The sequence below is a fragment of the Terrapene carolina genome, unplaced genomic scaffold, assembly GCF_002925995.2.
Source record: "Terrapene carolina triunguis isolate 2854851 unplaced genomic scaffold, T_m_triunguis-2.0 Scaffold130, whole genome shotgun sequence".
In the NCBI taxonomy this organism is placed as follows: Eukaryota; Metazoa; Chordata; order Testudines; family Emydidae; genus Terrapene; species Terrapene triunguis.
In genome coordinates, this window is record NW_020664481.1 from 29,762,340 (window position 1) to 29,789,365 (window position 27,026).

The 27,026-nt window shown below is 41.7% G+C and overlaps 2 protein-coding genes across 3 annotated transcripts in view; one reads left to right on the forward strand and one right to left on the reverse strand.

Annotated features, from left to right (window-relative positions):
* The window catches only part of CYLD (CYLD lysine 63 deubiquitinase), a 46,775-nt gene extending 34,211 nt beyond the window's left edge, over window positions 1-12,564 (reverse strand). The window contains exons 1-3 of one of the 2 annotated variants that reach the window (XM_024214633.3): window positions 12,385-12,564; window positions 2,381-3,034; window positions 1,708-1,875 (exon numbers count right to left, since the gene is read on the reverse strand). In XM_024214633.3, coding sequence (XP_024070401.1) covers window positions 1,708-1,875; window positions 2,381-2,878 — 666 coding nt within the window. In that variant the 5' untranslated portion in view covers window positions 2,879-3,034; window positions 12,385-12,564. Of the gene's footprint in view, window positions 1-1,572; window positions 1,876-2,380; window positions 3,035-12,384 lie in introns of both variants that reach the window. The other variant, XM_024214631.3, reaches the window with a different exon arrangement.
* A 9,458-nt stretch (window positions 12,565-22,022) lies between these two features.
* Window positions 22,023-27,026, forward strand: part of SNX20 (sorting nexin 20) — an 11,805-nt gene continuing 6,801 nt past the window's right edge. Inside the window, exons 1-2 of the mRNA XM_026652766.2 lie at window positions 22,023-22,031; window positions 26,682-26,854. Of these exons, the coding sequence (XP_026508551.1) occupies window positions 26,689-26,854 (166 nt within the window). The 5' untranslated portion in view covers window positions 22,023-22,031; window positions 26,682-26,688. The remainder of the gene's footprint in view (window positions 22,032-26,681; window positions 26,855-27,026) is intronic.

The following is a 27,026-nucleotide window of genomic DNA, read 5'->3' on the forward strand; positions in this document are numbered from 1 at the left end:
AGCTCTCGCAGCGCTGTATGTACTCCACCTCTCCGAGGGGAGTAGCTTGCAGCGCTGCGAGCGAGCGTGCAGCGCTGCAGGCACTGATTACACTGGCGCTTTACAGCGCTGTACTCGCTGCGCTTAGGTGGGTGTTTTTTCACACCCCTGAGGGCAGCAAGTTGCAGCGCTGTACAGCGCCAGTGTAGCCAAAGCCTAATTGATAGAAGGGAAGAACCTGACGGCCTTATTAGCCATGGGGCTATATAGGGCTGGCAGAAAGGAAGTGAAGGGGGGGGAGAAAGGAAAGGGAGGAGCCAAGGGCTGTGCGTCCCTGCTGGCTGGAGAAGCTAGCTGTCCCCCAAGTTGCTAGTTTGGAGCGGTCTGTAGATAGAAGGCGGTGGGAGCCGACACTGTAAATAAAAGGCACTGGTGATTGCACCCAGAAGATGTCTCTGGCTGATTTGTGGGTGCAGGAGTCCCATAGAGCGAGGGCGAAAAGGAGGCCCTCGTTACATACACCATTCTCAGAATCCATAAATGTTGGCAATAGATAATGTTCTGCTACAATATTTTAACGTGCAAAAGACATGTTATCAGTAATAAATTAACAGAAGTGCCCTAAAGATAGTTTTTAACGTTTTTTATTATCATTCTTGATTTAATACTGGTCATCAATACAGAAATGCCACAACTGATGCAATTCTTCATGCAGTGGCACAATAGGTTTTTGCACCATGGAAAAAAATCTTATGCCTCTTTTATTAAGAGTTAAAATATTCCACTTATTTATTACAGGTATGGGCTTTTAAAAAAAAAAAAAAAAAAAAAAATTTTTACCTCTTCCAGTCTACCTCACAAATATTTCCTGTTTGCATGAACATGCTATCTGCTAAGCTCTCTTTCTGTACTAATAATTAGGTTAGCTAACAAGCACTGGAGCTGTTCAAACTGCTGCTGCAATCAGGAAAGGAAGCACAGGCCAAAACATTTTGCAGGTTCTATCAAAAGCATGGGTATTGTTTATTTTAAGTAAATTTTTCAGAAATTGCTAAGAGTAAGTTTAAAAAACAAGATGAACATGACAACTAAATTTAGAGAAAAGATTTAGTGTTTTATAGGTAGGTAAAGTATTGTTCTTCAAAACCTCAGTGTTCTTGCAAATACAGAACAAAACAAAAAAATACCATTATGCAGACAAACTGGTTATACCAAAATAAAATCCAAAACAAAGAGGAAAAAGTAATTCAATGTATTTCCCCTAAAGGCAAAATAAATGTAAAAATCATACTCACAAGCCAAACCATTAGTTCAATAATACCAAGCCTCACATGATATCTAGAAAAGCAAGTAACTCAGTGGAGGCAACTTAAATCAGACTATTCTGCCTAAAAACTGTTTTGTCAAATACTATATTGTTACCTCATGCCAAAATAGCTGCTGAATGCCATCTTTGTATGTCGGTGTTGATTTCCCACTTTCATGTCATCAGCCTCCATCGAAGTAACTTGTAGATACCTGTTTATCTTCTAATTGCATGTACTTTCACTAACACACACATGCAAAAAGTTATTAAAAATCAGATTTTCTTACCATGTCCACTCCAACAACGTATCCTAAACTTTCGTTTCCTGGTAAGACATCACAGAATATAACTGTCCCATACTCTATACCTTCTCCTATCTTCAGAGAAACCCTGGAGTTGATCTCCAAAGGCGGAAGTTCTACCTGCATCGTGTCAACTGGAGCTGCATAATCACTCTCCAGTTCATTGTCATCATCTTCCACCAACTCTAGTTTGTCCAAGGCAACAAAAACTCCACAATCCTCATCACATCTGAAAAACTGTTTTCCTTGGTACTGTCCATCAGTAAAGCCTTGGCCACGACCTTCTTCCTGGATTTTGGAAAGAGAAACCAAAACATTAAAAATACTAATATTTTTGTAGGGATTATAATGCATCATTTTGGAGAAATTCCAGTAAACAATTAGGACCTGATTCAGCAAGATATTTTTGCAGGTGAGTAACTAAAAGCACCTGAGCAGTCATATTGGCTTAAGATCCAGGGCTATTCATATGCTTAAAAAATGTTAGCTACGTGCTTAACTACTTAGCTGAATTGGAGCCTCATTTAATAAAAATAATAAAAACCACCCATAAGTTGTCCTTGCTGCTAGCTGACTTTAATGTACTAGAAGTAGCAAGGCTGAAAATAGATGCTTTGTATAATTCTGTATTCAATTTTAAATAATTGCAGGGCATCCAGACCTTCTGGATGGATGCCATTTTTTACAAATTGAACTATGTGACAAAGTTTGTTTGAGCTCATGTATCAAGCATGCAAAAAAAAAAAAAAAAAAAAAAAAAACCACACAACACACACACACACACCACACTTACCAGTAGTTCTACTCCAAAAAATATCCCTGATAATAATCTGTCTTGTAACAAGGGTCCCCGGAAGCGAACAACTCCAGGAAATTTATCATCTCCCGACCTCAGCTGTACTCTCACAGGTGAACCAACATCTATGTGCAGGCCTTTACTTAATCGGCTTTTGCTTTTAAACAGGCTGTATCTTTCCTCACAGTTGGTAATAGCCAAAAGCAACTCAGCTAGTTTCTCATTTATTTCTATAACATCTTTCTCATCCACAAACAGGACTGGATGCGGCTGTTCCAGAACCTTTAAACAAATCTGCATTTTCTTGCCTTTAGAAGGGATATTTCTGCCGTGCCCCACAGAAGAACGATCTTGAATAAACTGGCTTAGGCTACCCTTGGGTACTTTCAAAAGCTTTTGATTTTGTTTGTCTAAAACACTGCATTCCTGGAGAAGCAAATAAAAGATACGCTCTTCCCAACTGGCTTTTTCTTGACTCCATAAGCCTGAATTCATTGTGATTAAAACTTTATAAATAAGCAGTTATATTCAAGAAAGATGATCTGCTGACATAGTTGTACAGCAGTTACAAAGGAAAATTCCTAGAGGATCCAACATTTGTTTAACGATTCTGTGTCAATGTTGTCAAGGGGTAAATCCAGAACAGAAAGCCTAGGATAAACAAAAACAAACAACGTAACATTAAGTTTAAGAGAATCACAGTTAAAATTAAGCACAATAGGAATTCATTTTAAAATGCAAACATTTTTCACATACAGTAAAACAAAAGTAGCTGGGTGATGTTAAACAGAACTTAAAACAGACAAATATTTTTGCAGAACATGCTTGTGATTCTATTCCACTTACCCTTCTCTAGTGTTTTGAATAAAGGAACTATAAAATTAAAATTCAACGACATGCAACAACCACATATAAGTTAAAGGAAAAGGAGTCTTTAATTTTAAGTGACCAGAAAAAGGCCAAACCAAATGTATAGTGAGTGAGCTTCTGAGAAGACTGTCTCCACAACAAATGATCCTTCGTGCATTTTAGTGACTGTCCATTTCTGATACAGCAGAAGTATTTCTGTGTTATATTGAGTACGCTACTGATGTGTATGCAACTTTTTCTGAACCTACCACGTTTATAAATTGTAAAGTATTTATTACTATGAAATGCTATTTCCAAGACATAAAGCTAAGTAGTATTTTCATGAAATGAACAAAACTAGAATTTGAAAAAGTACAATTTGTAACAGATACTATGTCTAATACACAATTTTTTTAATCAAAGCTAATATTTATGAACTAGATCAAGTTAGTATTCAACAGTGTATCATCTTATTTTTTTTAAAATTACATTTAAAATATATCAGACAACACCCTATGGGATGGAATGAAACTGACTACAGAGAAAGGTTACAGAAACACACCTTACTTTTTATTGTACAACCATGTTTTTGGGTTCTCAAGATCAACACTTGAACAACAAATCTGAGGATCATGAGGACTAACCAATAGGTAGATCATACTTTTCCGTAACAAATATCTAGAAAAGGCCACCCTGGTGCCCAAAATTGCACTGTACTGCTGTTTAGTGATCCAAAATGAAATATTTACCTTGGTAGTATCTCACTTGCCATGTCAGCAGAACAGAGGCATTCCTCTCAGCTACGGGGGGTTGGAAGGGCAATATGGGAGTAAATTCATCCATTATTGTGGCTGATTTAGATGGAAAGCAATCCTCTGAAAGCGGCTTATTTCTTGCTTATAGTTAGGGAAGCTTACTATAGTACAGCCCCCATATAAGAAGGGGTGCGCTTGCTAGAAGAACTGTTTTGCTGCCACATTAGGCACACAAAAAAGAATTTTCTGGGAAGGAGGAAGCAAATTCAATCTGTCTTGAAGACACAAGGTTTAAGACTCAAATTTCCTGTGATGCGCAAAAGAAATAGGAGTAATGAAGAGAAGGTGTCTTACAACAATGAAGACTGACAGTGGAAGGAAGGTCAGTTCTTCTCCAAGAAGCAAGAACCTGAAAGTTTAGTTAAGTTATTTGAGCTAGCTCGCTAATGAATAGTTAATGAAATGTGAGAAACACGGAGATGTTTTATAATGGGATCTGCCATAATAAGACACCACATCAGACAGAACTCATTGCAATACTTATTTTTAAACAGACAATATCTGATTCTATCCATTCTATTTAAAAGCTATCCTTAAAATGTTGTAAATGTAACAAAATATTTAACTTTTTTGCTTATATTTTAACAAGGTAGAAGTGCCAGAGAGAACAGGCTTGAAAGAAGAGGTCATCTCATTTAAATGCTGTGGTAAACTGGAATCCATAGGATGTATAAATTAAACTTTAATAAGTAATGTTCCAAAACACTTAACTGCAGACTATCTATCAGGAGATTAAGTAAAAGAGCTATCTACAAATTGTACTATACTACCTAGATTATTTAAAGAAAAAAATCATCTGAAATACATCACAACTTATTTATATTCAGAAAGTAAAAGTTACCACATAGGCTAAATATATATTCTCCAATTGAAATTTTTGATGTCTATAATTTTGCTGGATTTTAATTAGCGGATGAAAATTTCACTGATGATTTACTAATCTACTTTCTTATTCTGGTGATTTTTTTTTTTTGTTCACATCTTTTCTCCTATTGCATTCAGCCAGGCCCTCCCCACAATCTATTAATATTCCTGTCACTCAGTTTGATCCCAAATTTGGAATCTAACCAGAAGCCAATGAAGTGGCTATAGCTATTAATTTGTAACTAACACTCATGCTGATTTCCGCGCCCCCCCCCCCCAACAAAGGTACATTTTTTCATGTTTCAGAACAAACCAAAAGTTATGCTATGACATAGCAGTAGAGGGTTAATGGAAACTTCTAAAGCAACCAAACATTTTCTAATCACTAGGCTTTCACAGATTTCTGCACTGAAAAACAATACCTTCTTCTGATGCTCTTTTACAATAATACAGCCATTCAGCTCCTGAATACACTATTTGTTTAATCTTTATTAATAGGGCACATGAATATCACTGTCATTAACATTCTGTATCACTGCAGCAACTGGTAGCACCAATGCATTTAAAAGTCTGTTTGCATTTCCAGAATAAGTCACATAGTTGAGGTACAACATCTGGGCAGTTTCAGATCTCATTGAGCTGAAGTCTGGTAGAGGCTGTCAATCTGTTTTCAAATTAAAATAGAAATACACTATTTATTCAATTTCTGTTTTTGAGATTAGCCAATGGGAAAATAGAATCGATAGTCTCTTTGCTGTTTTTCTTGCCAAACACCAGTAACTTTTTTATTGAAGCTGATCAAGAACTGACAGGATACACTAATAGAGTTTGCACATGTGACACATTAGATCAAGTACAAATTATTATTACAAGTAACCCCAGACATTAAAATCTGAAATTTGATGCATTCATAGTTATTGTCATAACTCATTTCTATGCACTGATGCCACACAAACTTTTATTTGCAACTCAGAGAGTCAGAAGCCCCATTCTTCATCATTCAATCTTATGTCCTGATCCTGCAAAGACTAATGCACATGCTTAACTTTCCATACTGAGTGATTGCACTGAAGTCAATGAGCTACCCACATTGTGTAAAGTTAACCACAAACATCAGTTGTTGCAGGATTGGGGCCTTAACCATTTCAAATCTCATATATCTAAAACTTATACTTCACTTAAATATGAAAACACATGAAAAAGAAAATGTGTAAACAGAAATTTATAAAGCAGTCTGCACAAAAGTTTAGAAGGAAAGATAAATCTCTATTTAATTAGGGCTCCTTTGTAACTATTACATGAACTATAGCTTGCTAACTGGGCCAGTTCTGCGATGTTATAATCTGATTTAATCAAAAGCATTTAATTCAACTGGAAATGTGTAACAGTTTTAATTAGATTATATAATGGTATCCTTAATACAGTCTATGGTCAGTCATTCAGCATTTACATAAGCCTTACAAAGTTGTATTCACTACACCAAGCAAATTTTTTTTAAATTATTAAATGGCAAAAAAATTAATTAGTTCAAATAAGTTTACCCACTGATAGCGTGTGCCTATCAGAACAGAGTTCAGCGAATCTCAAACTTCTGAAAACCAGGAAATACAGAGTTAAGCTAAACACGCACTCAACCTTAACTCAGTCCCACTGGAGCCGGCAAGAGCCACTGGGATTTGTCTGCATGCACTCCAGTTGCATTCAGTGTTTTAGGCAGGGCCGGCGCAACCCATTAGGCGACCTAGGCGGTCGCCTAGGGTGCTACAATTTGGGAGGCGGCGACCGCGGCGGTATTTCGGGGGCGGGACCTTCCGCCGCCTCTGTTGGGGGCAGCATTTCGGGGCAGGACCTTCCGCCGCCTAGGGAGGTGGAAAAGCTGGCGGCGCTCCTGGTTTTAGGTCTATCAACACTGAATGGAGGCAGTAGATGGGACAGGTTGGTAGATCTGTTTGTGATATAAGAAACATCACAGCTTTGGCTGTGATCTGAGGAGATGTCAGTCTGAGTCCCTCAGTGCCTGTGATCAAAGGAAAGAGGTGCCTGGCTACTCTGAGATTCCATTCTGCATCATTTCAATACAGAATTGTGTAGGTTATGTCAACAGCAGGCACTGGTGGTTTCTTGCTATGAGTAAGGCTAAGATTTTGTCACGGTTATTTTTAGTAAAAAGTCAAGGACAGGTCACAGGCGGTAAGCAAAAATTCACAGAAGCCCATGATCTGTCCCCGACTTTTACTAAAAATAACTGACAAAATGGGGAGGGAGGAGTGCTGAGGCGCCAGGGGCTGGGGTGCAAGGGTCCCGCCGCACTGCCCACGGCAACTGGGAACCACAGAGGGTGGGGGGAGCCACAGCGGCTGGGACTGAAGTGGAAAATGTCACAGAGATCTCTGGAAATCACAGATTCTGTGACTTCCGTGACCTCCATGACAAAGTCTGAGCCTTAGCTGTGAGCAGGGCCCTACAAAACTCAGTCTATTTTGGTCAAATTAACGGTCCAAGGATTTTAAAAAATGCAAATTTCATGATTTCAACTATTTAAATGTGAAATTTCACGGTGTTGTCATGGTAGAGGTTCTGACTCAAAAAAGGAGTTGGGGGGGGGGTGTTAGGTTATTGGGGAGGGGGAGTTGTAGTACTTCTACCCTACTTCTGCACTCTTGCTTGTGGTGGCTCTGCCTTCAGAGCTGGGCAGCTGGAGAGCGGCAGCTGTTGGCCAGGAGCAGCGCAGAAATACGGGTGGCCTGGTATGATATTGCCACCCATACTTCTGCGCTGCTGCCTGCAGAGCTAGGCTCTCAGTCAGCAGCTGCCACACTCTGGCTGCCCAGCTCTGAAAGCAGCAGCACAGAGGTAAGGGTAGCATGGTATGGTATTGCCACCCTTACTTCTGTGCTGCTGCTGGTGGGTTGCTGTCTTTAGAGCTGGGCACCTGGCCAACAGCCACCGCTCTCTGGCCACCCAGCTCTAAAGGCAGCGCAGAAGTAAGGGTGGCAATACTGTGACCCCCCTAAAATAGTTGCAGAGGGGTCGCAAGGTTATTTTTTGGGTCAGGACCCCCAATTTGAGCAACACTGGTCTCCCCCATGAAATCTGTATAGTATAGGGTAAAAGCACACAAAAAGCCAGATTTTACGCGGGGAGAGACCAGATTTCACAGTCCGTGACGCATTTCTCATGGCCGTGAATTTGGTAGGGCCCTAGCTATGAGTATTGTCAGTACTGAGAGCAGTCTGCGGATTTAATGATAGGCAGGAGAAAGCATAAGTTTAGGTGATATCCTGTGTGCAAAGAAGAGTTTATAAAACTGTGAGAAGTGGTAATCTATCAGGGGAGTACGCGCAGTGTTGTAAGTGTAGGACAGGTGCCGTTAGTGCCTGTGCATTGCAATGAAAAGGCAGATTTCGAGCATGTGTATTATGGGTGTTTTGGGGCATCACTTGAGGAGGGCAGAGTTAAGGCTGAGCAGACATTTACCTTAACTCTCTATTTCTTGTATTTGTTTCCAAGAGCTTGAATTTTGCTGAACTCAACATTCTGAAAGGTCATGAGTTATCTCTGGGCAACCTTAACTCTGAGTTAAAGTTTTTGCCATTTAATTTCCTTCTGTGGTTTTTTGTTTGTTTGTTTGGGGTTATTTTAAGAGAGAGAGACAGAGACAGACAGACAGACATGTTAGCTGGTAGGAGACTGTGGTCATTTAGATAGTTGTAGTTCTCACCTAGCTTTACAGCGGATGTACTACTGAAGTACCTAGCTTTTATATAGTGCTTTTCATCAGTAGAGCTCAAAGAACTTTAGCTTGTTATCCCCATTTTGCAGCTCACATGGAAGAGCAAGGAGAGGGGCTCAGCAGACCAAGGGGAGCAAGGTCCCCCTGATCCCAGACCACACAGCACAGGTAGGACCCACCCAAATCCCAGCACACACACGGTAGGGTAAAATTTTGGGCTAACAGGCCCACCCACCCCTATACCTCCAACTTTCTATACAAACCCTCCCATCCTCTTGCCTTTCACTCCACCAATCCTTATTTCCCCCCTCGTACTTTAGCCCCAACCCTCTCTTCCTTTCCTTACCACCCATTGCCATTTATCCCTCTCTCCATAATACTCCCATCCTCCAAAGTAGATTCAAACCTCCCCCCCGCCACTCCCCATCTACTCTTCCACCCCAATCACCCTCCCCTCAAAGCAAGCATTCACATGTATAATTTATTTTCTTTTCAAACACAGTTGAAGTGTTCTCTGAATTATCTTCCACACTCAGATTACCTTTCTCTCTCAAACCCTACCTACACCTTGACAGAGGTGGCTTTACCCCAATGTTTACACAGCTCACTCTCAGATTTCTGACAAGGATCAGTGGGTTTCAAACTTACAAGCTGCTAGAATCTGTCAACTTTATGAAATACTGGATTTTTTCCAGGCTTGGGGCTGTATCTCAGGAATCCCTTACTCAAATTAACCCGTATTTGCATCACAAACCCTGGTCCTACACTCCCATGAGACAATGCAAATGTCAAGACAATCCCTGTAAACATGCTGATGCACCACTATAATTATATGAAATCAGAAGGAGGACAGAGGAAAAGGACTCTACACATCCATCTGCAGCATGGCAGGCCTAGGGAGGTATGAAGTGACCTATTCATCTCAATGAGATGTTCTCAGCTGAAAGACCATACCCTCTGTATATAAATACAGCCTGAAATAATAACTCCATTGTGAACTGCTCCATTCATGTCAGTGGGTGTCTCATCCCCCTTCCCCAGTGCTAGAGAGCCTGTAACATGCATCAAGTATGTCCGTTCTCAAATTCTCACCCCATCTCAGCAGTGTGTTCTTCGTGCATGCTCTAAGCGTATCTGTTCTAACCAGAGGGGCAGGGCTTCCCCAAATCTTGGCTCATGTGGAGGGGGCGAAATAGGGAGGTGGGCTCAGATCCTCCTACAGAGACAAGGCCCCCTAAGATCCCAGATCACATAAAGAAGGGTAGGGAGAGGGGCTCGCATTTTCAGAAGGGCACAAACCTCCAGATATCACATGGGGATGGGCAGATGGGGGGGGATTAGATCCCCATAAACGCATACAGGGAGCCCCCCCCCGACCCTGGCAGACATACAGGGGGCAGGGACTCAGACACCCCCAGAAGGGCAAGTACCCCATATCTGGCTCACATGAAGGGGTATACAAGGATGGGGTGCTCAGATCTGGCACAAACACAAAGGTAGGGGAAGAGGCTCAGACCTCCTCTCCCCCAAGATAGGCCGCCTCTCCCAGATGCCAGCACTCACATGAGAGGAAAATGTAGGGCTGACAGGTGCTGCTGCCCCTATTCTCTCCCAACCTGGAATCCATTCTCATGTGCTCCTTCCCAGTGTCCCATTCCTCCCCTCCCACTCCCTATCACTGACCCCCACCTAACCCCTCACCTACCTATCCCCATAATTGATCCTCCCCTTCCTTGCACCCCAAGCCCCTCTCTCCCTTTTGCCATACATTCTTCCACACACATCCCATGAGCATTTGCAAGTGTAATTTACTACATTGCACAGCAATGCAGTGATGAATATTAAGCCCTTTGTATGACAGCATGTAACATACTTAAGAACTTTTTCTATCCATCTAGGTTCTCATGCCATGGCCATCTTTGTGATATCTGAGCCTATCTTAGTACCAAAATGGGCTGAGGGGTAAGAGAGAAAACATCTTCTGAACGGGAGTAAAAAGACCTAACAAGAGCAAGTGACTGAAACTTTGTAAGTGTAGCTAAGAGGGTGAAACTTTGCACATGTTTAAGCCACTGTAGTTAGCCCAGTCAGAAGTTCCCTAAGTTCCTCTACCCCCACCTTGCCCTTTGAGTCACTAGCATATACTGTTACAGAGAATCATCTCACTGAGAAAAAGATTTGTTCTGAAATTTGAGAACTTTGTTTCTGCCTTGTGATAGCATTACTTGGAGTAAGCAGTGTGGTTTGTATCTCCTATCAGGTTTCAGCATGAGTATACATAAGTATATTGCCTTGATTCAGACTATAGAACAAGTGGGGAAAACTGGATCAACCTGTTTCAAATTGTCTCTTGTAGATTCCCAAGTTTAAATATGTTTTGAATAATCCCATGTACAGGGCAAACAACCAAGATTGTCAAACAGTCTGAAAAATGTTTTTAAATCGAAGAACCCATAGTAGTTGAGTGGGCAAATGTAATAGCCTCCAAGGGAGGCCAAAGCTGCATGTTTGCAATACTAAATTAAATAAAAATAAAAAATGTGCATTTTAAAGAATGCTTAGTTGCTAAGTGAAAACATGCATCTTATCACAGACCAATGGATTATTGGAGTTTTTAAATGTATTTTTACTATTTGGATTTTACTACTTAACTTTTTTTAGCCGTATATAAAATATGAAAAATATATTTTTCAGTTTTAAAAAGAATGTTTAAGTAATATAATTTTTTTAAAAACAAAAAGCACTACACTGTAGCTGTTTGGTACAATATGTACCTGGACTTGATTTGGGGATGACACTTGTGTGTCAGTATATGCCATTTGTCTCTAATTCAGAGGGGTTGTGCATTGTGTTCATATTCTGAGATGAAAGATGAAAACACTATTTTCAGTCAGATTTAATGTTCTTGCTTTATGAGTTAATATATACTTCTCTATACTCGTTAAGAATGTTTATTTTCTGAGCAGCATAAAATATGCTTAAACATTTCCTTGCTTTTAAATGCTTAATTTTTTTTAAACACAGATTTTTATTTTACATTAACCTAGACTTTTTTCTTATTTTTTGTGCACGTGTGTAAAGGAAGAAACTTTTAAATAAATGGGATGACTGGTGACCCGATCATTACATTAAACCTGTGAGCTGAACTAGCCAAAATCAGTGCCCCCTGCACAGCCCTTATCTATTTCAGTGTGCACCTGACAAAATGCAGGGATCACTATATTGCTAAATCCTTAATCTGACAGTGTGAACCTCTTACCCAACTGACTTCAATGTTCTGCATGAGTTACCAGAGCCAGCAGCGGGACCAGGGCCTCTCTCAGGTATGCAGCACAGCCTACCTACCTTCAGGCTGCACGCTGATGAAAAAGGCGAAACAAAGCAACTCGCTGTGAGACGCCCCAACAGAGGAAGTGTCACACACTCAACTAGAACCCAAGTCTCACTGCGCTGCTCTATAGCCAACCTCTAACCCCCTAGGCCAGCTGAGCCGACGAACCGCGCCGTGCTTTACGCGCCCGGGACGGAAAGGGGGCTGGCAGCGCGTATCCTGGGCCGGTCCGCTGGTAGCCCTCCGAGCGCGGCCCCGGGGGGGGGGGGCGTATTGTCGCTGCACACACAGACCGGCACGGTCCGCAGCCCCCGCCGATTCCAAGGGCGGGACCAGCCCCGGCCCCACGGCCAGGGGAGCGGGAGGCAGCCCCGAAGCGCAGCGCGACCGCCCCGGGCCCCTCACTCACCTCTTCATCCTCGGCCCAGCGAGCCACCGCGTTGCTACTGCCCAGGCAGCCCCTCCTGACAGGCCCGGAGCTGCCGGCGCGGGGACTTTCCCAGCCCGCTCACACCCCCGCGGGGCTCATCAGAGCGACGCAGCCCGTAACCCGCTCTCTCAGAGTCAGCACAGGAGCCAGGCGGCCCGGCCCGTGAAACCTACCCTGCTACCCAAACAGCACCGCCCCCTGCCAGCTGCCGGAGCCAACCGCAAGGCCCGGAGCCAGCCACTCTCCCTCCTATTGGGCCGACACACGCAGCCTGCGCCTACGCGGGGATTTCCACTCCTCCATGCTTGACAGAGCCGCAGATGAAGGCGGGAACAGACGTGTGGGCGGAGTCAAATCGATTGGATTGATTGGCTAGATCCTTTAATCCAGGCCGGCCGCAGATTGGCTACAGAGAGGGGGTGGAGGGACCGTAAGAGGAGCAGAGGAACTCTTCGGTTTGATTGGTTGAACCACCTCTAGCGATTGGTAGAGTTTAACCAGGTGGGCTGTAGGACAAGTTGATTGGCTGAATCTTTCAGTAACCGGCTGGCTATTGGCTGCAGTGAGGAGCGAAGGCGGGGCTCAGGAGCAGGCAGTAGCCCCGTCCTCAGGGGGTAGTAGAGTGAGCAGTGGCAGTAGGTGGGGAGGGGCTCAGGGGCTCAGACCCATCAGTCCTGCTCATGCAGTGAGCCCAGCCCTGGGGTCTGCCCTGACACCTGCCCAGCAGCACCTCCCTTCCCTGGGCCCTGAGGCCCTGGAGCTGCACCTGTCCCTGTTGCATTCAGTCAGGCAAAAGATATGGGCCCCCAAACCCCCCAGGATTTAATGTGACCCTGTAACTGTCCCCAATTTTGAACAATGTTTGGCATACAGAGGGCTCAGGCAGCTTAGTGCCATGGCAAACCTTTACATTTTGTATTAAAGATGGGGGGTGGGGGGGCAGTTAAAGTATTTGAAATGTAAAGTATCAAATAAGGCTTTCATTTTAACATCCCTTGTTCCCTTTCCTTTCAACTAGAGAGCTTTCTTTTTGTTTGAGGAAAGACACCCCCCCCCCCATCCCCTTGTTGGACAGCCTCTTAGATGGTAAAACCATGGGCAGCCTGTGAACCACCAGCTTGGGGAGGCTAGTCCCCAGCTCCGCCCCTTCCCCTCAAGGCCCCGCCTCTTCTGTGCCTCCCCTCCCCCCACCGGAGCCCAAAGCCACAGCCACCAGCCCCCACCCTAGGCTAGCCTGGAGCACAGGGAGGATGCGTGGCATGGCTCCAGCCTGAGACAGGGCCACTACACAGGGGTACTGGAGCCACACGCAGAGTGGGGAGCAGGGGGAGAGGGTCTGGGTGGGGCCACACTTGGTTGTTTGGGGAGGCATAGCATCCCCCAGCCTATGGTACCTGCCACCCATGGGTAAAACCCATCCTTTTGGAGGAAAGAGAAGAAGTTAGTTGAGATGGGCCGAAGCTGCAGTTGTTGCTGTTAAAGGCCAATTCCATTTCCTAGAAGACAAAACAAGACAAACACACATGAAAGAGGAATGAAAAGTACAGCAAGGATAGAAAATGCTGGCTTTCTTTCCACAGTCTCTTCTTTTAAGGACCCCAAAAGGGAGTGATGGGAAGAATAGCCAATCCTCTTATTTTATCCACTACTTAGACCTAATTTCCAATACACCAATTTTGGTCCCACATTTTTCTTGTTTATCAGGCACCATCTTTGAATTTTATCAGTAGGGCTTTTTGTTTGTACTAATCAATCTTCCTTTTGCATCTTTTACCATCATCATTTATTGTTATAGGTTATTGTGGCACTTTATGAATTGTCATTAATTTTTCACAGTTGAGCTTACAATTTAGGTAAATTTGTAGGCCCAATTATCAGAACACCCCCAGATGTGCACACTGAGCTCATGTGCCCCTGGCAACAGCAACCTCGACACTGGGCCCCTGAGACATGCAGTAACCCCATGTAAACCCACAAACCACTGCACAGGGCTGCTTAGCTCTACAAGGACCCCACATGCATCTGTACACACTGCTAATAACCTGAGATGCCCCCATCAGATATCCAATGACCTGATGTACTCTTGCATTCATGCCTAAACGAACATGACACTCGCAAACTCACTCTCCCCTTAGACATGCATGACATAATGTGCCCCCAAGCACGCCAGCCCCTGGCTTCTTAATATGATACCACCAGCATTGCGAATACTAAGTGTTAAAAAATCATGAGATTGGCTTAACAATAGCTGTTTTGTTTTGGATTTTTTTTTAAACTCAACATAGTTTGGAGATTTTTTTATATTTCTGGTTTCAGCACTTTTTTAATGAAAACAGAGATTCTCACTAAATTACAGGAACCTGAGGATTGAAGAGAAACACCAAATATTGCAAGATCTGTGATAAAATTGCTACATCTTCACCTTAGATATGCAGTGAGCTGTAGCTGTGCAGATAACCTGCAGTGACCTTTCTTGTACAAGTACATACTCACCTTTTAGATGTATAATGACGTGCCATGTCTGTCCAAAACATGGTCCATTAGATATGGAATAGCCCATCATGCCTATATATTCACCCTCCCTCAGATGTGCATTTACTCAACATGCCTAAAGTCTCACACCCCACACCTTAGATGTGTAATGAACTTATGTGCAGTGCACATATGCCCGATCAGTGATGCAGATACAATCACTAACTGTTAGATGTGCAAATACCCAGTTTGATTACCACACTTCTTTAAATGTGAAAGCATCCAATTCCACATAAAAGAAACAGTAAGTGCAAATCTAATATATTTCTGTATGGTTACCTGATATCCATGCATGCTGCTGCATCGGACATTCACTTACCTCATTTGCACATTCACAGACCAGTTAGACTGCATTTATCCAAATTGGGGGTGGTGTGCATTTTTATGCAAAATGTTCACTTACATGTTGATACAAGAGGAAGGAAGTTTATTTTGATTAATTAACTAGACAATATGTTGCAATGCACAAAATGTCAGTTGCTACATGAGTTTTATGTAGTTGGAAAAAGCTAAGGGTGTATTGTTAAATCATTTGTTATTCTTGTGAAGAATCCAATTAATATTGTATGCTAGATTGCCTACAGTCAGCACAACTGGGACTTAAGGGCCTGAATTGAAGATCATGGAAATCATTGGAAAGCCTCCTGTTGAATTCAGTGGGCTTTGAATTGGCCCTGACAAAATATTTTGGCAAGATAACACTTTAATTATACAGCATATGTGTGGTCAATACATTATTTGGCACCTGTACATTAGTTAAATAAATCCACTTGATATCTTGTAATTTTTTCTTCTAGTAAGTAAATTCAGAGCCTCTCCTGCATCAACTTTTCCCCAATCTATAGCATTGTCAGTCAGACCTCATAGGATAATTATTTTAAATAGTGCTTCATGGGATACTCAATAGTGAAGACTTTATGGCAAAGATACTTACACTCATCTTTGTGTGAACATTAAACTTCCTCTAATCTTAATATCCAGTTTAAAAATGCTTCAGACTCTTAGGAAAGTGCAAAATAGTATTATAAAATAAGATTACCATATACATGAATGTATTAAAATCCAAACTTAGCAGCTGCTTAACTGTCCCTCTTTTTATATATATATATAAGCAAATATTTTCTCTCATTCATTATTTATTTTGGGTTTCTGGACCATGGCATTTATTTTTAGGCAAATTTATGGTTCATCCTTTTAGGCATATAAAACTGTTTTTAACTGGTGACTTAAATAATTGTTTTATTTTAAATCATATAAAACATTTGCCCTCTCTGAAGCTTGTGCTTCCAGCAACGAGCTCCCAATAAGCATAGAAAGCTGTGAAAAAATAGTATGAGATCATGTAATTAAAGACTGTATCATAATGCACATGCAGAAGGAGTCCAAATTAAGATTTCACAGGCAACCTTACATCGGGCATTTCCTAATTTTTCAGAGCTTGACTTTGCATCCTTAATGTTCCTTTAATATGTTTTTTTTAATGTAATTTAGTAATTGTTGCAACACAGCATTAATTTAAACAATCCTTAGGGCAGTCCTAGTTTACACTGGGTACTTTGGTCCCCAGAGGTCTCCAGAACCCAGTAGATGCAAAGTTAGCAAACAAGCAACAAAAAGCTCAGCTGCAGCCAGAATCAGGGCTTGAGAATATAACTGTGGTAAAAGTTATGAACTGAAAAATGACCACTTTTCGGTAAAATGGAGAGAGGGCACAAGTAAGGACCCTCTGTTATTGCGATGATGTGTGAGATGGACTCGATCCAGTCTGAATGTCAGAATCCAAGGTGAGTTGGGTTGACTGCTTGTAAGGAAAAATATGTTTTCCTTACAAATGGATTAAATTTGTTATGTAATTAGTGAGACACAATGAATATGCAATCTCACCACAGTATCATTTTACACAGTCACTTTTTAGAGTAAAATTGCATTTTAAAATCATATTTACTTTATCAAAAATAGACTCTGCTGAAAAAATAATGAGATTTGTGCACTACGTTTCCTTCATTTTGCAAGGTAAAAGCACATAATAACACCAAGTTATACTCTTTTAATGCTCAAGATGGCTATCTATACAAAGCAGCAGCATTTTCCTTCATTATTAGGGCTCCCTTTGTGTCGCTATAGAATGCATCAGTATGTCCATTATAAAACCTATTATCCCAAATTTCATGGGGTTTATAACTTGCCCATAAATACATTATACTGGGAATTTGGCATATAAATCTTAATCTGAGAATATCTTAATCACATTTGAAAATAAAATTGGATTGTTTGTTAAAGTTATAAGAATGAAACATCTAAAATATTAGGAGTGATTGCATTTCCTATCTGTACTTCAGTAATTCAAAAACAAATTGAACAAATTTGTAGTCCACCTACATTATGGACTGATTCTTTCAGGTATTTTGGGAGGAAAATGACTACATTATTTCATTTAGCAAATCTACTTTCTGTATATAGAATAGCCTCATTACTCAAGCTAAATTTAATGACTTCTATCACACGGATTTAAAGATCATGAATTTTAGCTATACTTTTATGAAAAAATCAGAGAAGGAACAAGGTGCCAGATTGTTATTTTACAGAACATTAAGATCCCTTTATATCGCTATGGCAGCATAAATGGGCCTTAAAGTGAGTACATTATTAAATTAATCCCACCGTAAAGGCCCTGCCTTTGTTTTAACATTGACACAAGAACACTTTCCATCAAGGTGTGTAAATAAATTTCATTAATCACATTCTTGATCAAAGGAAGCAGACTACACTGTTTCTTTTACAATAGTAACTGAGGCAAAACAAATCTCAGTTTCAAATTAAACAATATTATACATTTAAACATTATACAAATTAATATGAAGTAGTTTTTTGTGCTGGACTGGCACTGTAGTTTGACACACACTTTTCACAATTTCATCAATGTACAGCAGCTGAACTTTTCTGTTTCGTCAGGAATCCCGCTGCATTAAAAAAAAAAAAAAAAAGGCAGATTTCTGGTGGAAACATGTAAGGTGACAGTACCCCACTATTTAGATATCAGTAATGTGATTAAAAAAGGGCTTCAGATAAATGTGTTAGGCATTTCTGCCTCATCTTGATTTTTCTGTCACTCAGTGTCTAATGAATCATGATGTTGATATACAAGGATTAGTTGCACAGTTTGAGCCATAAAAGGAAAAAAAGCAATGGGCATATCAGGACACTTGAAATCATGTTTGCTAAGAAAGGAAATAGAATACTGTTTGGTAATGCAAATATCACAGCCATAAATTGACTGAGACATGGGCGTGGCTCCAGTAAACAGGATAATCAGTATGTCAGTATCCTCAAAATATTAGCACAATGTTAACTTGCTGTGCTCATTACAGGAAGATAAGGTTTTCAGAAAACTAGTGTGTTCACAAAATGTACAAGTTGCTTGTCTGAGACTTATCTTAGACAGGCCGGTACCCACTGCACTGTGTATTCTATATTTAAATATTTTTATCAGTTTGAATCTGAATGGACAAATGTAGTCAGATGGCCAAATAAGATTTTTGTTATTACTATCCCAAGTGGACAATAGCAGAATATGGAACAGATTTTTTTTAACAGAGAGGGCAATTTTCCATTGAAACAACTTACCAAGGGTTGAGATGGAGTCTCCATCACTGGAAAGTTTAAATCAAGACTAGATTTTTTAAAAAGATATGCTTTAATTCAAACAGGATTAGTTCAGGGAAGTCCTGTGGCCTGTGTTATACAAGAGGTCAGACTACATGACCGCAGTGGTCCTTCGGGCCTTATAATCTATTAATATATGACTAACATGATCTTTGATGTGCACATCTTTGAATACAGCAGCAAACATAGCAACTGATACCTCCAAGCCTCCCCCACTGGAACTGTCAGGTTTTTCTCCCTAAAATGAATACCACATTCCTACCAGCAAGCTGACCTGCGCAATGTAGTCCTGACATCTCCCAGGGATGCTATTTTTATGTGCTGAAGTCATATGGACATAGGACTATAAACATACCATTTGTCCAATAATACAATATAACAGGGGTCGGCAACCTATGGCATGCGTGCCAAAGACTGCACGCGAGCTGATTTTTAATGGCACGGCTGGAGCCTGCCGGGACTCCAGTGTGCCATTAAAAATCCTGCCCAGCCCAGCCCGCTCTCCTCTGCCCTCCGCGGGGGCAGGGAGCAGAAGCATAGCCGTGCGCACGGGGTGGGCAAATGACCCCACTCTCCCGGCACGGCAAGCCGCGGGGTCCGCGCTCCTGGGCCGGAGCACAGCAAGCTGCCGGCCCCTCCCAAGCCTTCTCCCCTCCCCTGGAGCTCTGCTGCCGCGCGCGCAGCGCTCTGGGGGTAGGGGCTGCGCGCTCCCGCGGGGCAGCTTATCAGGCTCTGCGTGGAGCCTCATGGTAAGGGGGCCGGGGGTTTGGATAAGGGGTGGGCATGGGGGCAGTCAAGGGACAGGGTGGGTTGGATGGGGGGGGTCTCTGGAGGGGGCAGTCAGGGAGCAGGGGGGGTTGGATGGGGCATGGGAGTCCCGGGGTCTGTCAGGGGGCGGGGGGTGGATAGGGGTCAGGGGACAGGGAGCAAGGAGGGTCCGGGGGTGGCAGTTAGGGTGGGGGGTCTCTGGAGGGGGTAGTCAGGGGACAAGGAGCTGGGGGGTTGGGAGTTCTTAGGGGGGCAGTCACCCAGCCCTCTCCCCTGAGCCCTGACCCCCACACACACACATCCTGCCCTCAGCCCTGAGCCCCGCACACACCCCAGACCCCTGCCTTGAGCCCTGTACCTCCCTCATACACACCCAGCCCTCTGCTTGACTCCTTCATCCCACCCCCACAACCCTAGCCCTGACTCTGGCATCCCCACACATCCCCAGCCCCCCCTCTGCCCTGACACCTGCACCGCCCCACATCCGCAGCCCCCCCACGACCCATGCACCTGCCACATCCCCACCCCCACCCAGAGCACCAAACGGGAGCTCCTGCACCCCCCCCCCCCACATTCCCATCTGCACCCCTCGCATCAAATGGGAGCTGCCCAGGTAAGTGCCCCACACCCGAACCTCCTGCCCCAACCCTGAGCCCCCTCCCTCATTTTAGCTCCTGGCCCGACCCTTCACCCCCAGCCCTGTGCTCAGTGCACTGCCACCCTCAGCTCAGTGCAGAGAGAGGAAGAGAATGGCCAGAACCAGGGAGAAGGTAGGTACCCACTGTATGTGGGGAGGGCCGGGACCCCAGACTGGCAGTGGGCTGAGTGGATCCGGCAGCCAGGATCCTGGCTGGCAGGAGCCAGCGGATGGAACCCCTGAGCGGCAGTGAGCTGAGTCGCTCAGTCCACTGCCGGTCTGGGGTCCTGGCCGCCGGCCCCACGCAGCTCGCTGCTGGTCTGGGGTTCTGGCTGCCGGACCCTTGCCAGCCGGGGTCCTGGCTGCAGGCCTCGCTCAGCCCGCTGCCGGCCTAGGTGAACAGAACCCCAGACCAGCAGCGGGCTGAGCGGGCCAGTGGCGTAAGATCAACATTTTAATTTCATTTTAAATGAAGCTTCTTAAACATTTTGAAAACCTTGTTTATTTTACAATACAACACTAGTTTAGTTATATAATATATAGACTTATAGAGAGAGACCTTCTAAAAAACATTAAAATGTATTACCGGCACGCAAAACCTTAAATTAGAGTGAATAAATGAAGACTCGGCACACCGCTTCTGAAAGGTTGCCGACCCCTGCAATATAACATCACAATTATTTCTATATCCCTAGGTACACATGTATCATCTTTTACTAGTGTGCACTAATCTGTATATGCCAGACAAATGAAGTGAATGGAAGTATTTCATACAAAATGCATGATGAATGAGCGAGTGCATGTGGATCCAGGCATCAATCACTACTAACTTTCCGTAATTTTTAAGTAGTCAGCTAAATTAACCTTTTAGAAAATCTTTTCTTCCCTCAGAATGTGTGCTACCACTACTAAAATTGCACTATTGTTGTGCAAGTGAAAATCAAAACCAATTTTTCACCAGAACTCTCAAACGTACTGTTTAATACAGGTTGCAAGAATATTTTTTTTTACAATAAGAAAAGGTTCCCCCCCCCACACTCTCCTTGTACTCCCAAACAGCCAAACCTTTTGCTTAAACGTTAAAAAAAAATTCCCATTCAGGCAGAACCTGCATAATATACTTTTGTGCTCTTAAATCCATTTTTCATGCTTCATTTGATTATTTAAATGAAACTGGGGATATAAAGAGACATACATTATTACATTTTTATTGTGTTGATATTCAGAGTTTCATTGATATGCTTATTTTGTTAATTTTATGACATTGCTAATTATCATTTTGACAGGTTTTAGTAATCAAGTCAAAGTTTGAAAAATTAATTTTATAGTCAGTGAACAATGCTGGTAATAACAATGTGCTTATATTTCTGCAGGGTATTTAATTAGGAGTTCCTTATTTTGAAATAACTGAGCATATAGGTCTTAAAACACTGAAAGAGATTCTTTGCCACTTTCCTTTAGCAAGACCAAAGAGTATTCAGACCCTTGAGAACCATAAAATAATATGGCTACATATAAACGGGCAGATTTAAAATTTGAAATTCTCATATAGCTATATATTATCATCATGAGTGAAATCCTGTCTCCATTGAAGTCAAGGATTTCACCCATGATTGTCTGTTCACAATGTAAGCAAATCATACATCTAACTTTAAAAGAGCTAGACTTGTGACAGAAACCAAGATAATCCAAGTTAAAGTTGGCATTGTCTGTAACTTGCAGTGTTGTTAAAAAAAAAAAAAAAAGTATAACAATGGGAACGGGATTAGGTTTATCCTGCTTGTAAACTATATGAAAAACGACTCAAGGCAGATAGCCAGTTTCATTTTGAGGTAACCACCCACTAAAACAACAAACCAACTGGATGAGGAAGTCAGATTTAAGCAAGACTTCCTCCTTCCTTTCTGTAAAAATAAAGAGCTTGTCTGCTACAAGACAACAGACATGTTTTTCTGTGTTTTGAAAATAAAAAGCAAGGCTCGCATTGCAATCTCATCACCCTTGAAATCTCTTCAGAAGCTCAAAGGTCAGCATTTTGTGTGTTATATTTTGTAATATTAATAAGCATTCAATTAAATAACTTTGAATGGTATTTTTCAGTATAAATATTACCATGAAACAACCTGTTTAAAGCAACAGACTGTCTTTGTGAATGGCAGTGCAGATTTCACTTTATTGTGCTTTTAGATGTTAAGGCAAATAGTAGTTTAATGATTAGTTTAAATAGTTTAGATTAATTTTTGTATGTTACAATGACAGAATATTACTTCATATATATATATACACATAAGTATGTATTATACTTTTGAACACAATGAACAATGAAGTTTGGGCCTATTTCATCACAATAATGGCACCTTTAGAACCACTGTATTTATGGGCATGTCAGTATTTCCATTATACAATTTTGTTTTCAGAGGTTTATATCTTGAACATAAATATCACTCTGCTGTATCTCATCATATAAACTTGCAACTCAGGAGGAAAATCTAGTTTAAATTTGGTCAGCCATTTTTAGTTTACAGGTGTTTAAGGTAAATTTTATAATTTAATCTGCTTTTTTGAGATTCTTATGGTCACATTCCCATTTTTAAAAAGTAAGGTTTTTCAAGTATATAGTCTATAAAATGAACTTGTTTCTCTGGGAATTCAATGTAATAAATCAAACTCGGTTGACTAATTGAACATTAAATAACTGGCTATTTTGAATGTGCAATGAGCAGTGGTTGACAAAGACTGAAAGAGCAGTGAAAACATTCATAGAAACATAAGAATGGCCATACTGATCAGACTATTGATCCACCTAGCCCAATATTCGGTCTTCCAACAGTGGCCAATGCCAGGTGCTTCAGAAGAAATGAACAGAACAGGTAGTCATCAAGTGATCCATCCCCTGTCATCAAGTCCCAACTTTTGGCAATCAAAGGCTAGGGACACTCAGAGCATGAGGTTGCATCCCTGCCCATCTTGGGTAATAGCCATTGATGGGCCTATCCTTCATGAATTTATTTATTTTTTGAACCCTGTTATAGTTTTGGCCTTCACAACATCCCCTGGCAAGGAGTTCCACAGGTTGATTGTGCATTGTATGAAGAAGAACTTACTTTTGATTGTTTTAAACCTGCTGTCTATTAATTCAATTGGGTGAGTCCTGGTTCTTGTGTTATGTGAAGGGGTAAATAACTTTTCTATATTCACTTTCTCCACACCATTCATGACTTTATAGTCATCTATCATATCCCCTCTTAGTTGCCTCTTTTCCAAGCTGAAAAGTCCCAGTCTTTTTAATCTCTCCTCATATGGAAGCTGCTCCACACGCTTAATCATTTTTGTTGCCCTTCTCTGTACCTTTTCCAATTCTAATATATCTTTTTTGAGATGGGGTGACCAGAACTTCAAGCAGTGTTCAAGGTGTGGACATACCATGGATTTATGTAGTGGCATTATGATATTTCTGTCTTTCCTTTCCTACTGGTTCCTAACATTCAGTTAGCTTTTTTGATTGCCGCTGCACATTGAGCAGATGTTTTCAGTGTACTATCCACAATGACTCCAAGATCTCTTTCTTGAGTGATAACAGCTAATTTAGACCCCATCATTTTGTATGTATAGTTGGGATTATGTTTTCCAATGTGTGTTACTTTGTATTTATCAACATTGAATTTCGTCTGCCATTTTGTTGCCCAGTCACCCAGTTTTGTGAGATCTCTTTGTAACTCTTCTCAGTTTGCTTTGGACTTAACTATATTGAGTAATTTTGTGTCATCTGCAGATTTTGTCACCTCACTGCTTATCCCTTTTTACAAATCATTTATGAATATGTTGAACAGCACTGGTCCTCATACAGAACCCTGGGGGACACCACTATTTACCTCTCTCCATTCTGAAAACTGGCCATTTATTCCTACCCTTTGTTTTCTGTGTTTTAACCAGTTACTGATCCATGAGAGGACCTTCCCTCTTTTTTGCTTACTTTGCTTAACAGCCTTTGGTGAGGGACCTTGTCAAAGGTTTTCTGAAAAGCCAAATATACTATATCCCCCGATCATCCTTGACCATGTTTGTTGACCCCCTCAGAGAATTCTAATAGATTGGTGAGGCATGATTTCCCTTTACAAAAGCCGTGTTGACTGTTCCCCAACAAATCGTGTTCATCTATGTGTCTGATAATTCTGTTCTTTACTGTACTTTCAAACAGTTTGCCCAGTGCTGAAGTCAGGCTTACCAACCTGTAATTGCCAGGATCCCCTCTAGAGACTTTTTAAAAAATTGGTGTCACATTAGCTATCCTCCAGTCATCTGGTACAGAAGCTGATTTAAATGATAGGTTACATATTACAGTTAGTAGTTCTGCAATTTCATATTTGAACTTCAGAACTCTTGGGTGAACACCATCTGGTCCTGGTGACTTACTACTGTTTAATGTATATGTTTGTTCCAAAGTCTCCTCTGTTGACATCTCAATCTGGGACAGTTCCTCAGATTTATCACTTAAAAAGAATGGCTTCATTGTGGGAATATCCCTTACACCCTCAGCAGTGAAGACCAATGCAAAGAATTAATTTAGCTTCTCCACAATGGCCTTATCTTCCTTGGGTGCTCCTTTGGCACTTCAATCATCCAGTGGCCCCACTGATTGTTTGGAAGGCTTCCTGCTTCTGATGTACTTTAAAAAAAATTGCTGTTAGTTTTTGAGTCTTTGGCTAGTTGCTCTTCAAATTCTTTTTGACCTAATTGTACTTTTACACTTGACTTGCCAGAGTTTATGCTCCTTTCTTTTTTTCTCAGTAGGATTTTACTTACAGTTTTTAAAAGATGCCTTTTTGCCTCTAACCACTTCTTTTATACTTTGTTATTTAGCGCTGCTGGCACTTTTTTGGTCCTCTTACTATGTTTTTTAAATTGGGGTATACATTTAGTTTGAGCCTCTATTATGGTGTTTTTAAAAAAGTTTCCATGCAGCTTGCAGGTATGTCACTTTTGTGACTGCACCTCTCACTGCATCAGGGGCCTGATCCAAAAACCTTTTGAAGCCAATGGACTTTGAATCAGGTCCCTGCCAAGGAGAAAGGGAGAGTTTTGTGGAATTCTGCTTGCCCAAGCCAGGGAGCAGAGGCAGCTCTCCCTCAGCACTTTCAGTAGAGCTGGGGAAGCTGCATTCTCCTCAATTCTGCTCCACTTTACTGTCAGGGAGGGATTAAAGTAAGTGCTTTTGCAACCTTGTAAATGTCTACTGATACAATAGACTGCAAGAGAGTCCATGAAGGAATTCCCCCACCTCTAAGTACAGCACTGCATGATTGTACACAAAGATCCTTAAATTATGCAGAAGTGAGAACCAAGCAGTCTTGACTAGCTCCCACTTCCTAAACATACTGCAGCAGTTCAGTCTCAATAACATCTTTCACTAATCTTTTGTTTTACTGCAGGAATGGGAGCTGTGACTTTTTAAAGTAACCTATATTATTTGTCTTTCCTTCTTTTTTAGCCAAACTGTGAGCAAAAAAGTTCATCTCACATAACTGATCAAACACAAATCACTGACAAAGTTGTTATAAGTTTTTAAAACCCTTTCATCACAATGATATTATAAATAGTTATTTATATTATAGTAGTGCCTATAGGTCCCTATTAGGGAGCTGTATTGGAGTACTGCCATATAGGAGCTAGGGCCCTATTATAATAAGCTCTATACAAACGTATAGTTTAAAACACACATATGCACACACACAAAAAAAAACCAAGTCCCGCCCCAGAGCGTTTACAAATCTAGATTGTGACAAGACACAGCAAGTAGCTGAAACAGACGAGCAAGGGGGACAGGAGGAACATGCTGTTACATAATAAATAGAAAACTTAGTAATTCACCTGCCTAGCCATTGACAGATTCAGGGGTTCATCTCCAATGCAGCAGGAGGCATAACTTCCAGTTTGGGTAGACATTCACATAGACTGACTGAGCTAGCGTGCTAAAAAACAGCCGTGTTGCTGTGGTGGCCCAGGCAGCGGCTTGGGCTGGCCGCCCAGATACCTAGGGTCTCAGATGTGATTGAATGTACTCGGGCAGCTAGCCTGAGCTACTGGTTATGGCGCCACAGCTAGACCGTTGAATCTTGGGGGGTAAACTCTCCAGCAGTCTGGCTGTTTCCCTTAAGGGCTTCCAGAATTTGTTCCCCTCAACAACTGATCTGTGGCCAAGTCCAGAAAACTTTGAGGCACAATACAAGAGGTGAAATCCTGGCCCCACTGAAGGCAATGGCAAACATGCCATTGACATTGATGGATTCAGGATTTCACCTTAAATACACATATTATTTGGCATAAGTTTTTGCTTTTGTCTGTCTGATCTTAATTCCTGACAAAATGACCATATAGGTCCCAGCACTCTTATTGGCAGCTGCAGCATTCCTTTATTGCTATCCCTTGTGGATATTTGTAAACAATGTCTGTTTCTTTAACTTTGTGTCTAAGCACATAGGTTTTAAGGAATTAGCAGCTCTGTAAACTTCAGCCCACTGACATCAATGGGAATCTTTTCATTTATCTCAGTGGGGGTCAGATCAAGCCCTAACTCAATAAAATAAACAATTATCTAGAATAGTCTTTGGGAGACTTCTACAGCTCTTAATGTGTCTGGTGATGAGAAGTGCATGATTTTGTATTCCTTCTGCGACAGCTTTGCAATGGACAGAGACCAGCACCACACAGCAGAAGGAGATCAGTGGGAGCCTGTAACTGACATAACTACATGTTCTGCAGCCGCTCAGTCAGATGAAGAACAAAATGAAATCAAAGCTGAAATTTCATTTCAAGTTAACAATGACAACCCAGAAACTGCTGCTCTCTCAGGTTAGGACCCATCATTTATTCTACTTATTTTTCATGGAGCTATCAGTGCTACATGTCTCATGAGTTACAAACAGTGCACTTGATTCACTCCTGCGTTACTCCAGTTTTACATTGGCATAATTCTACTGAACTTGGAGCTACACAGGAGTAATGCAATGGCAAATCAGTCTCT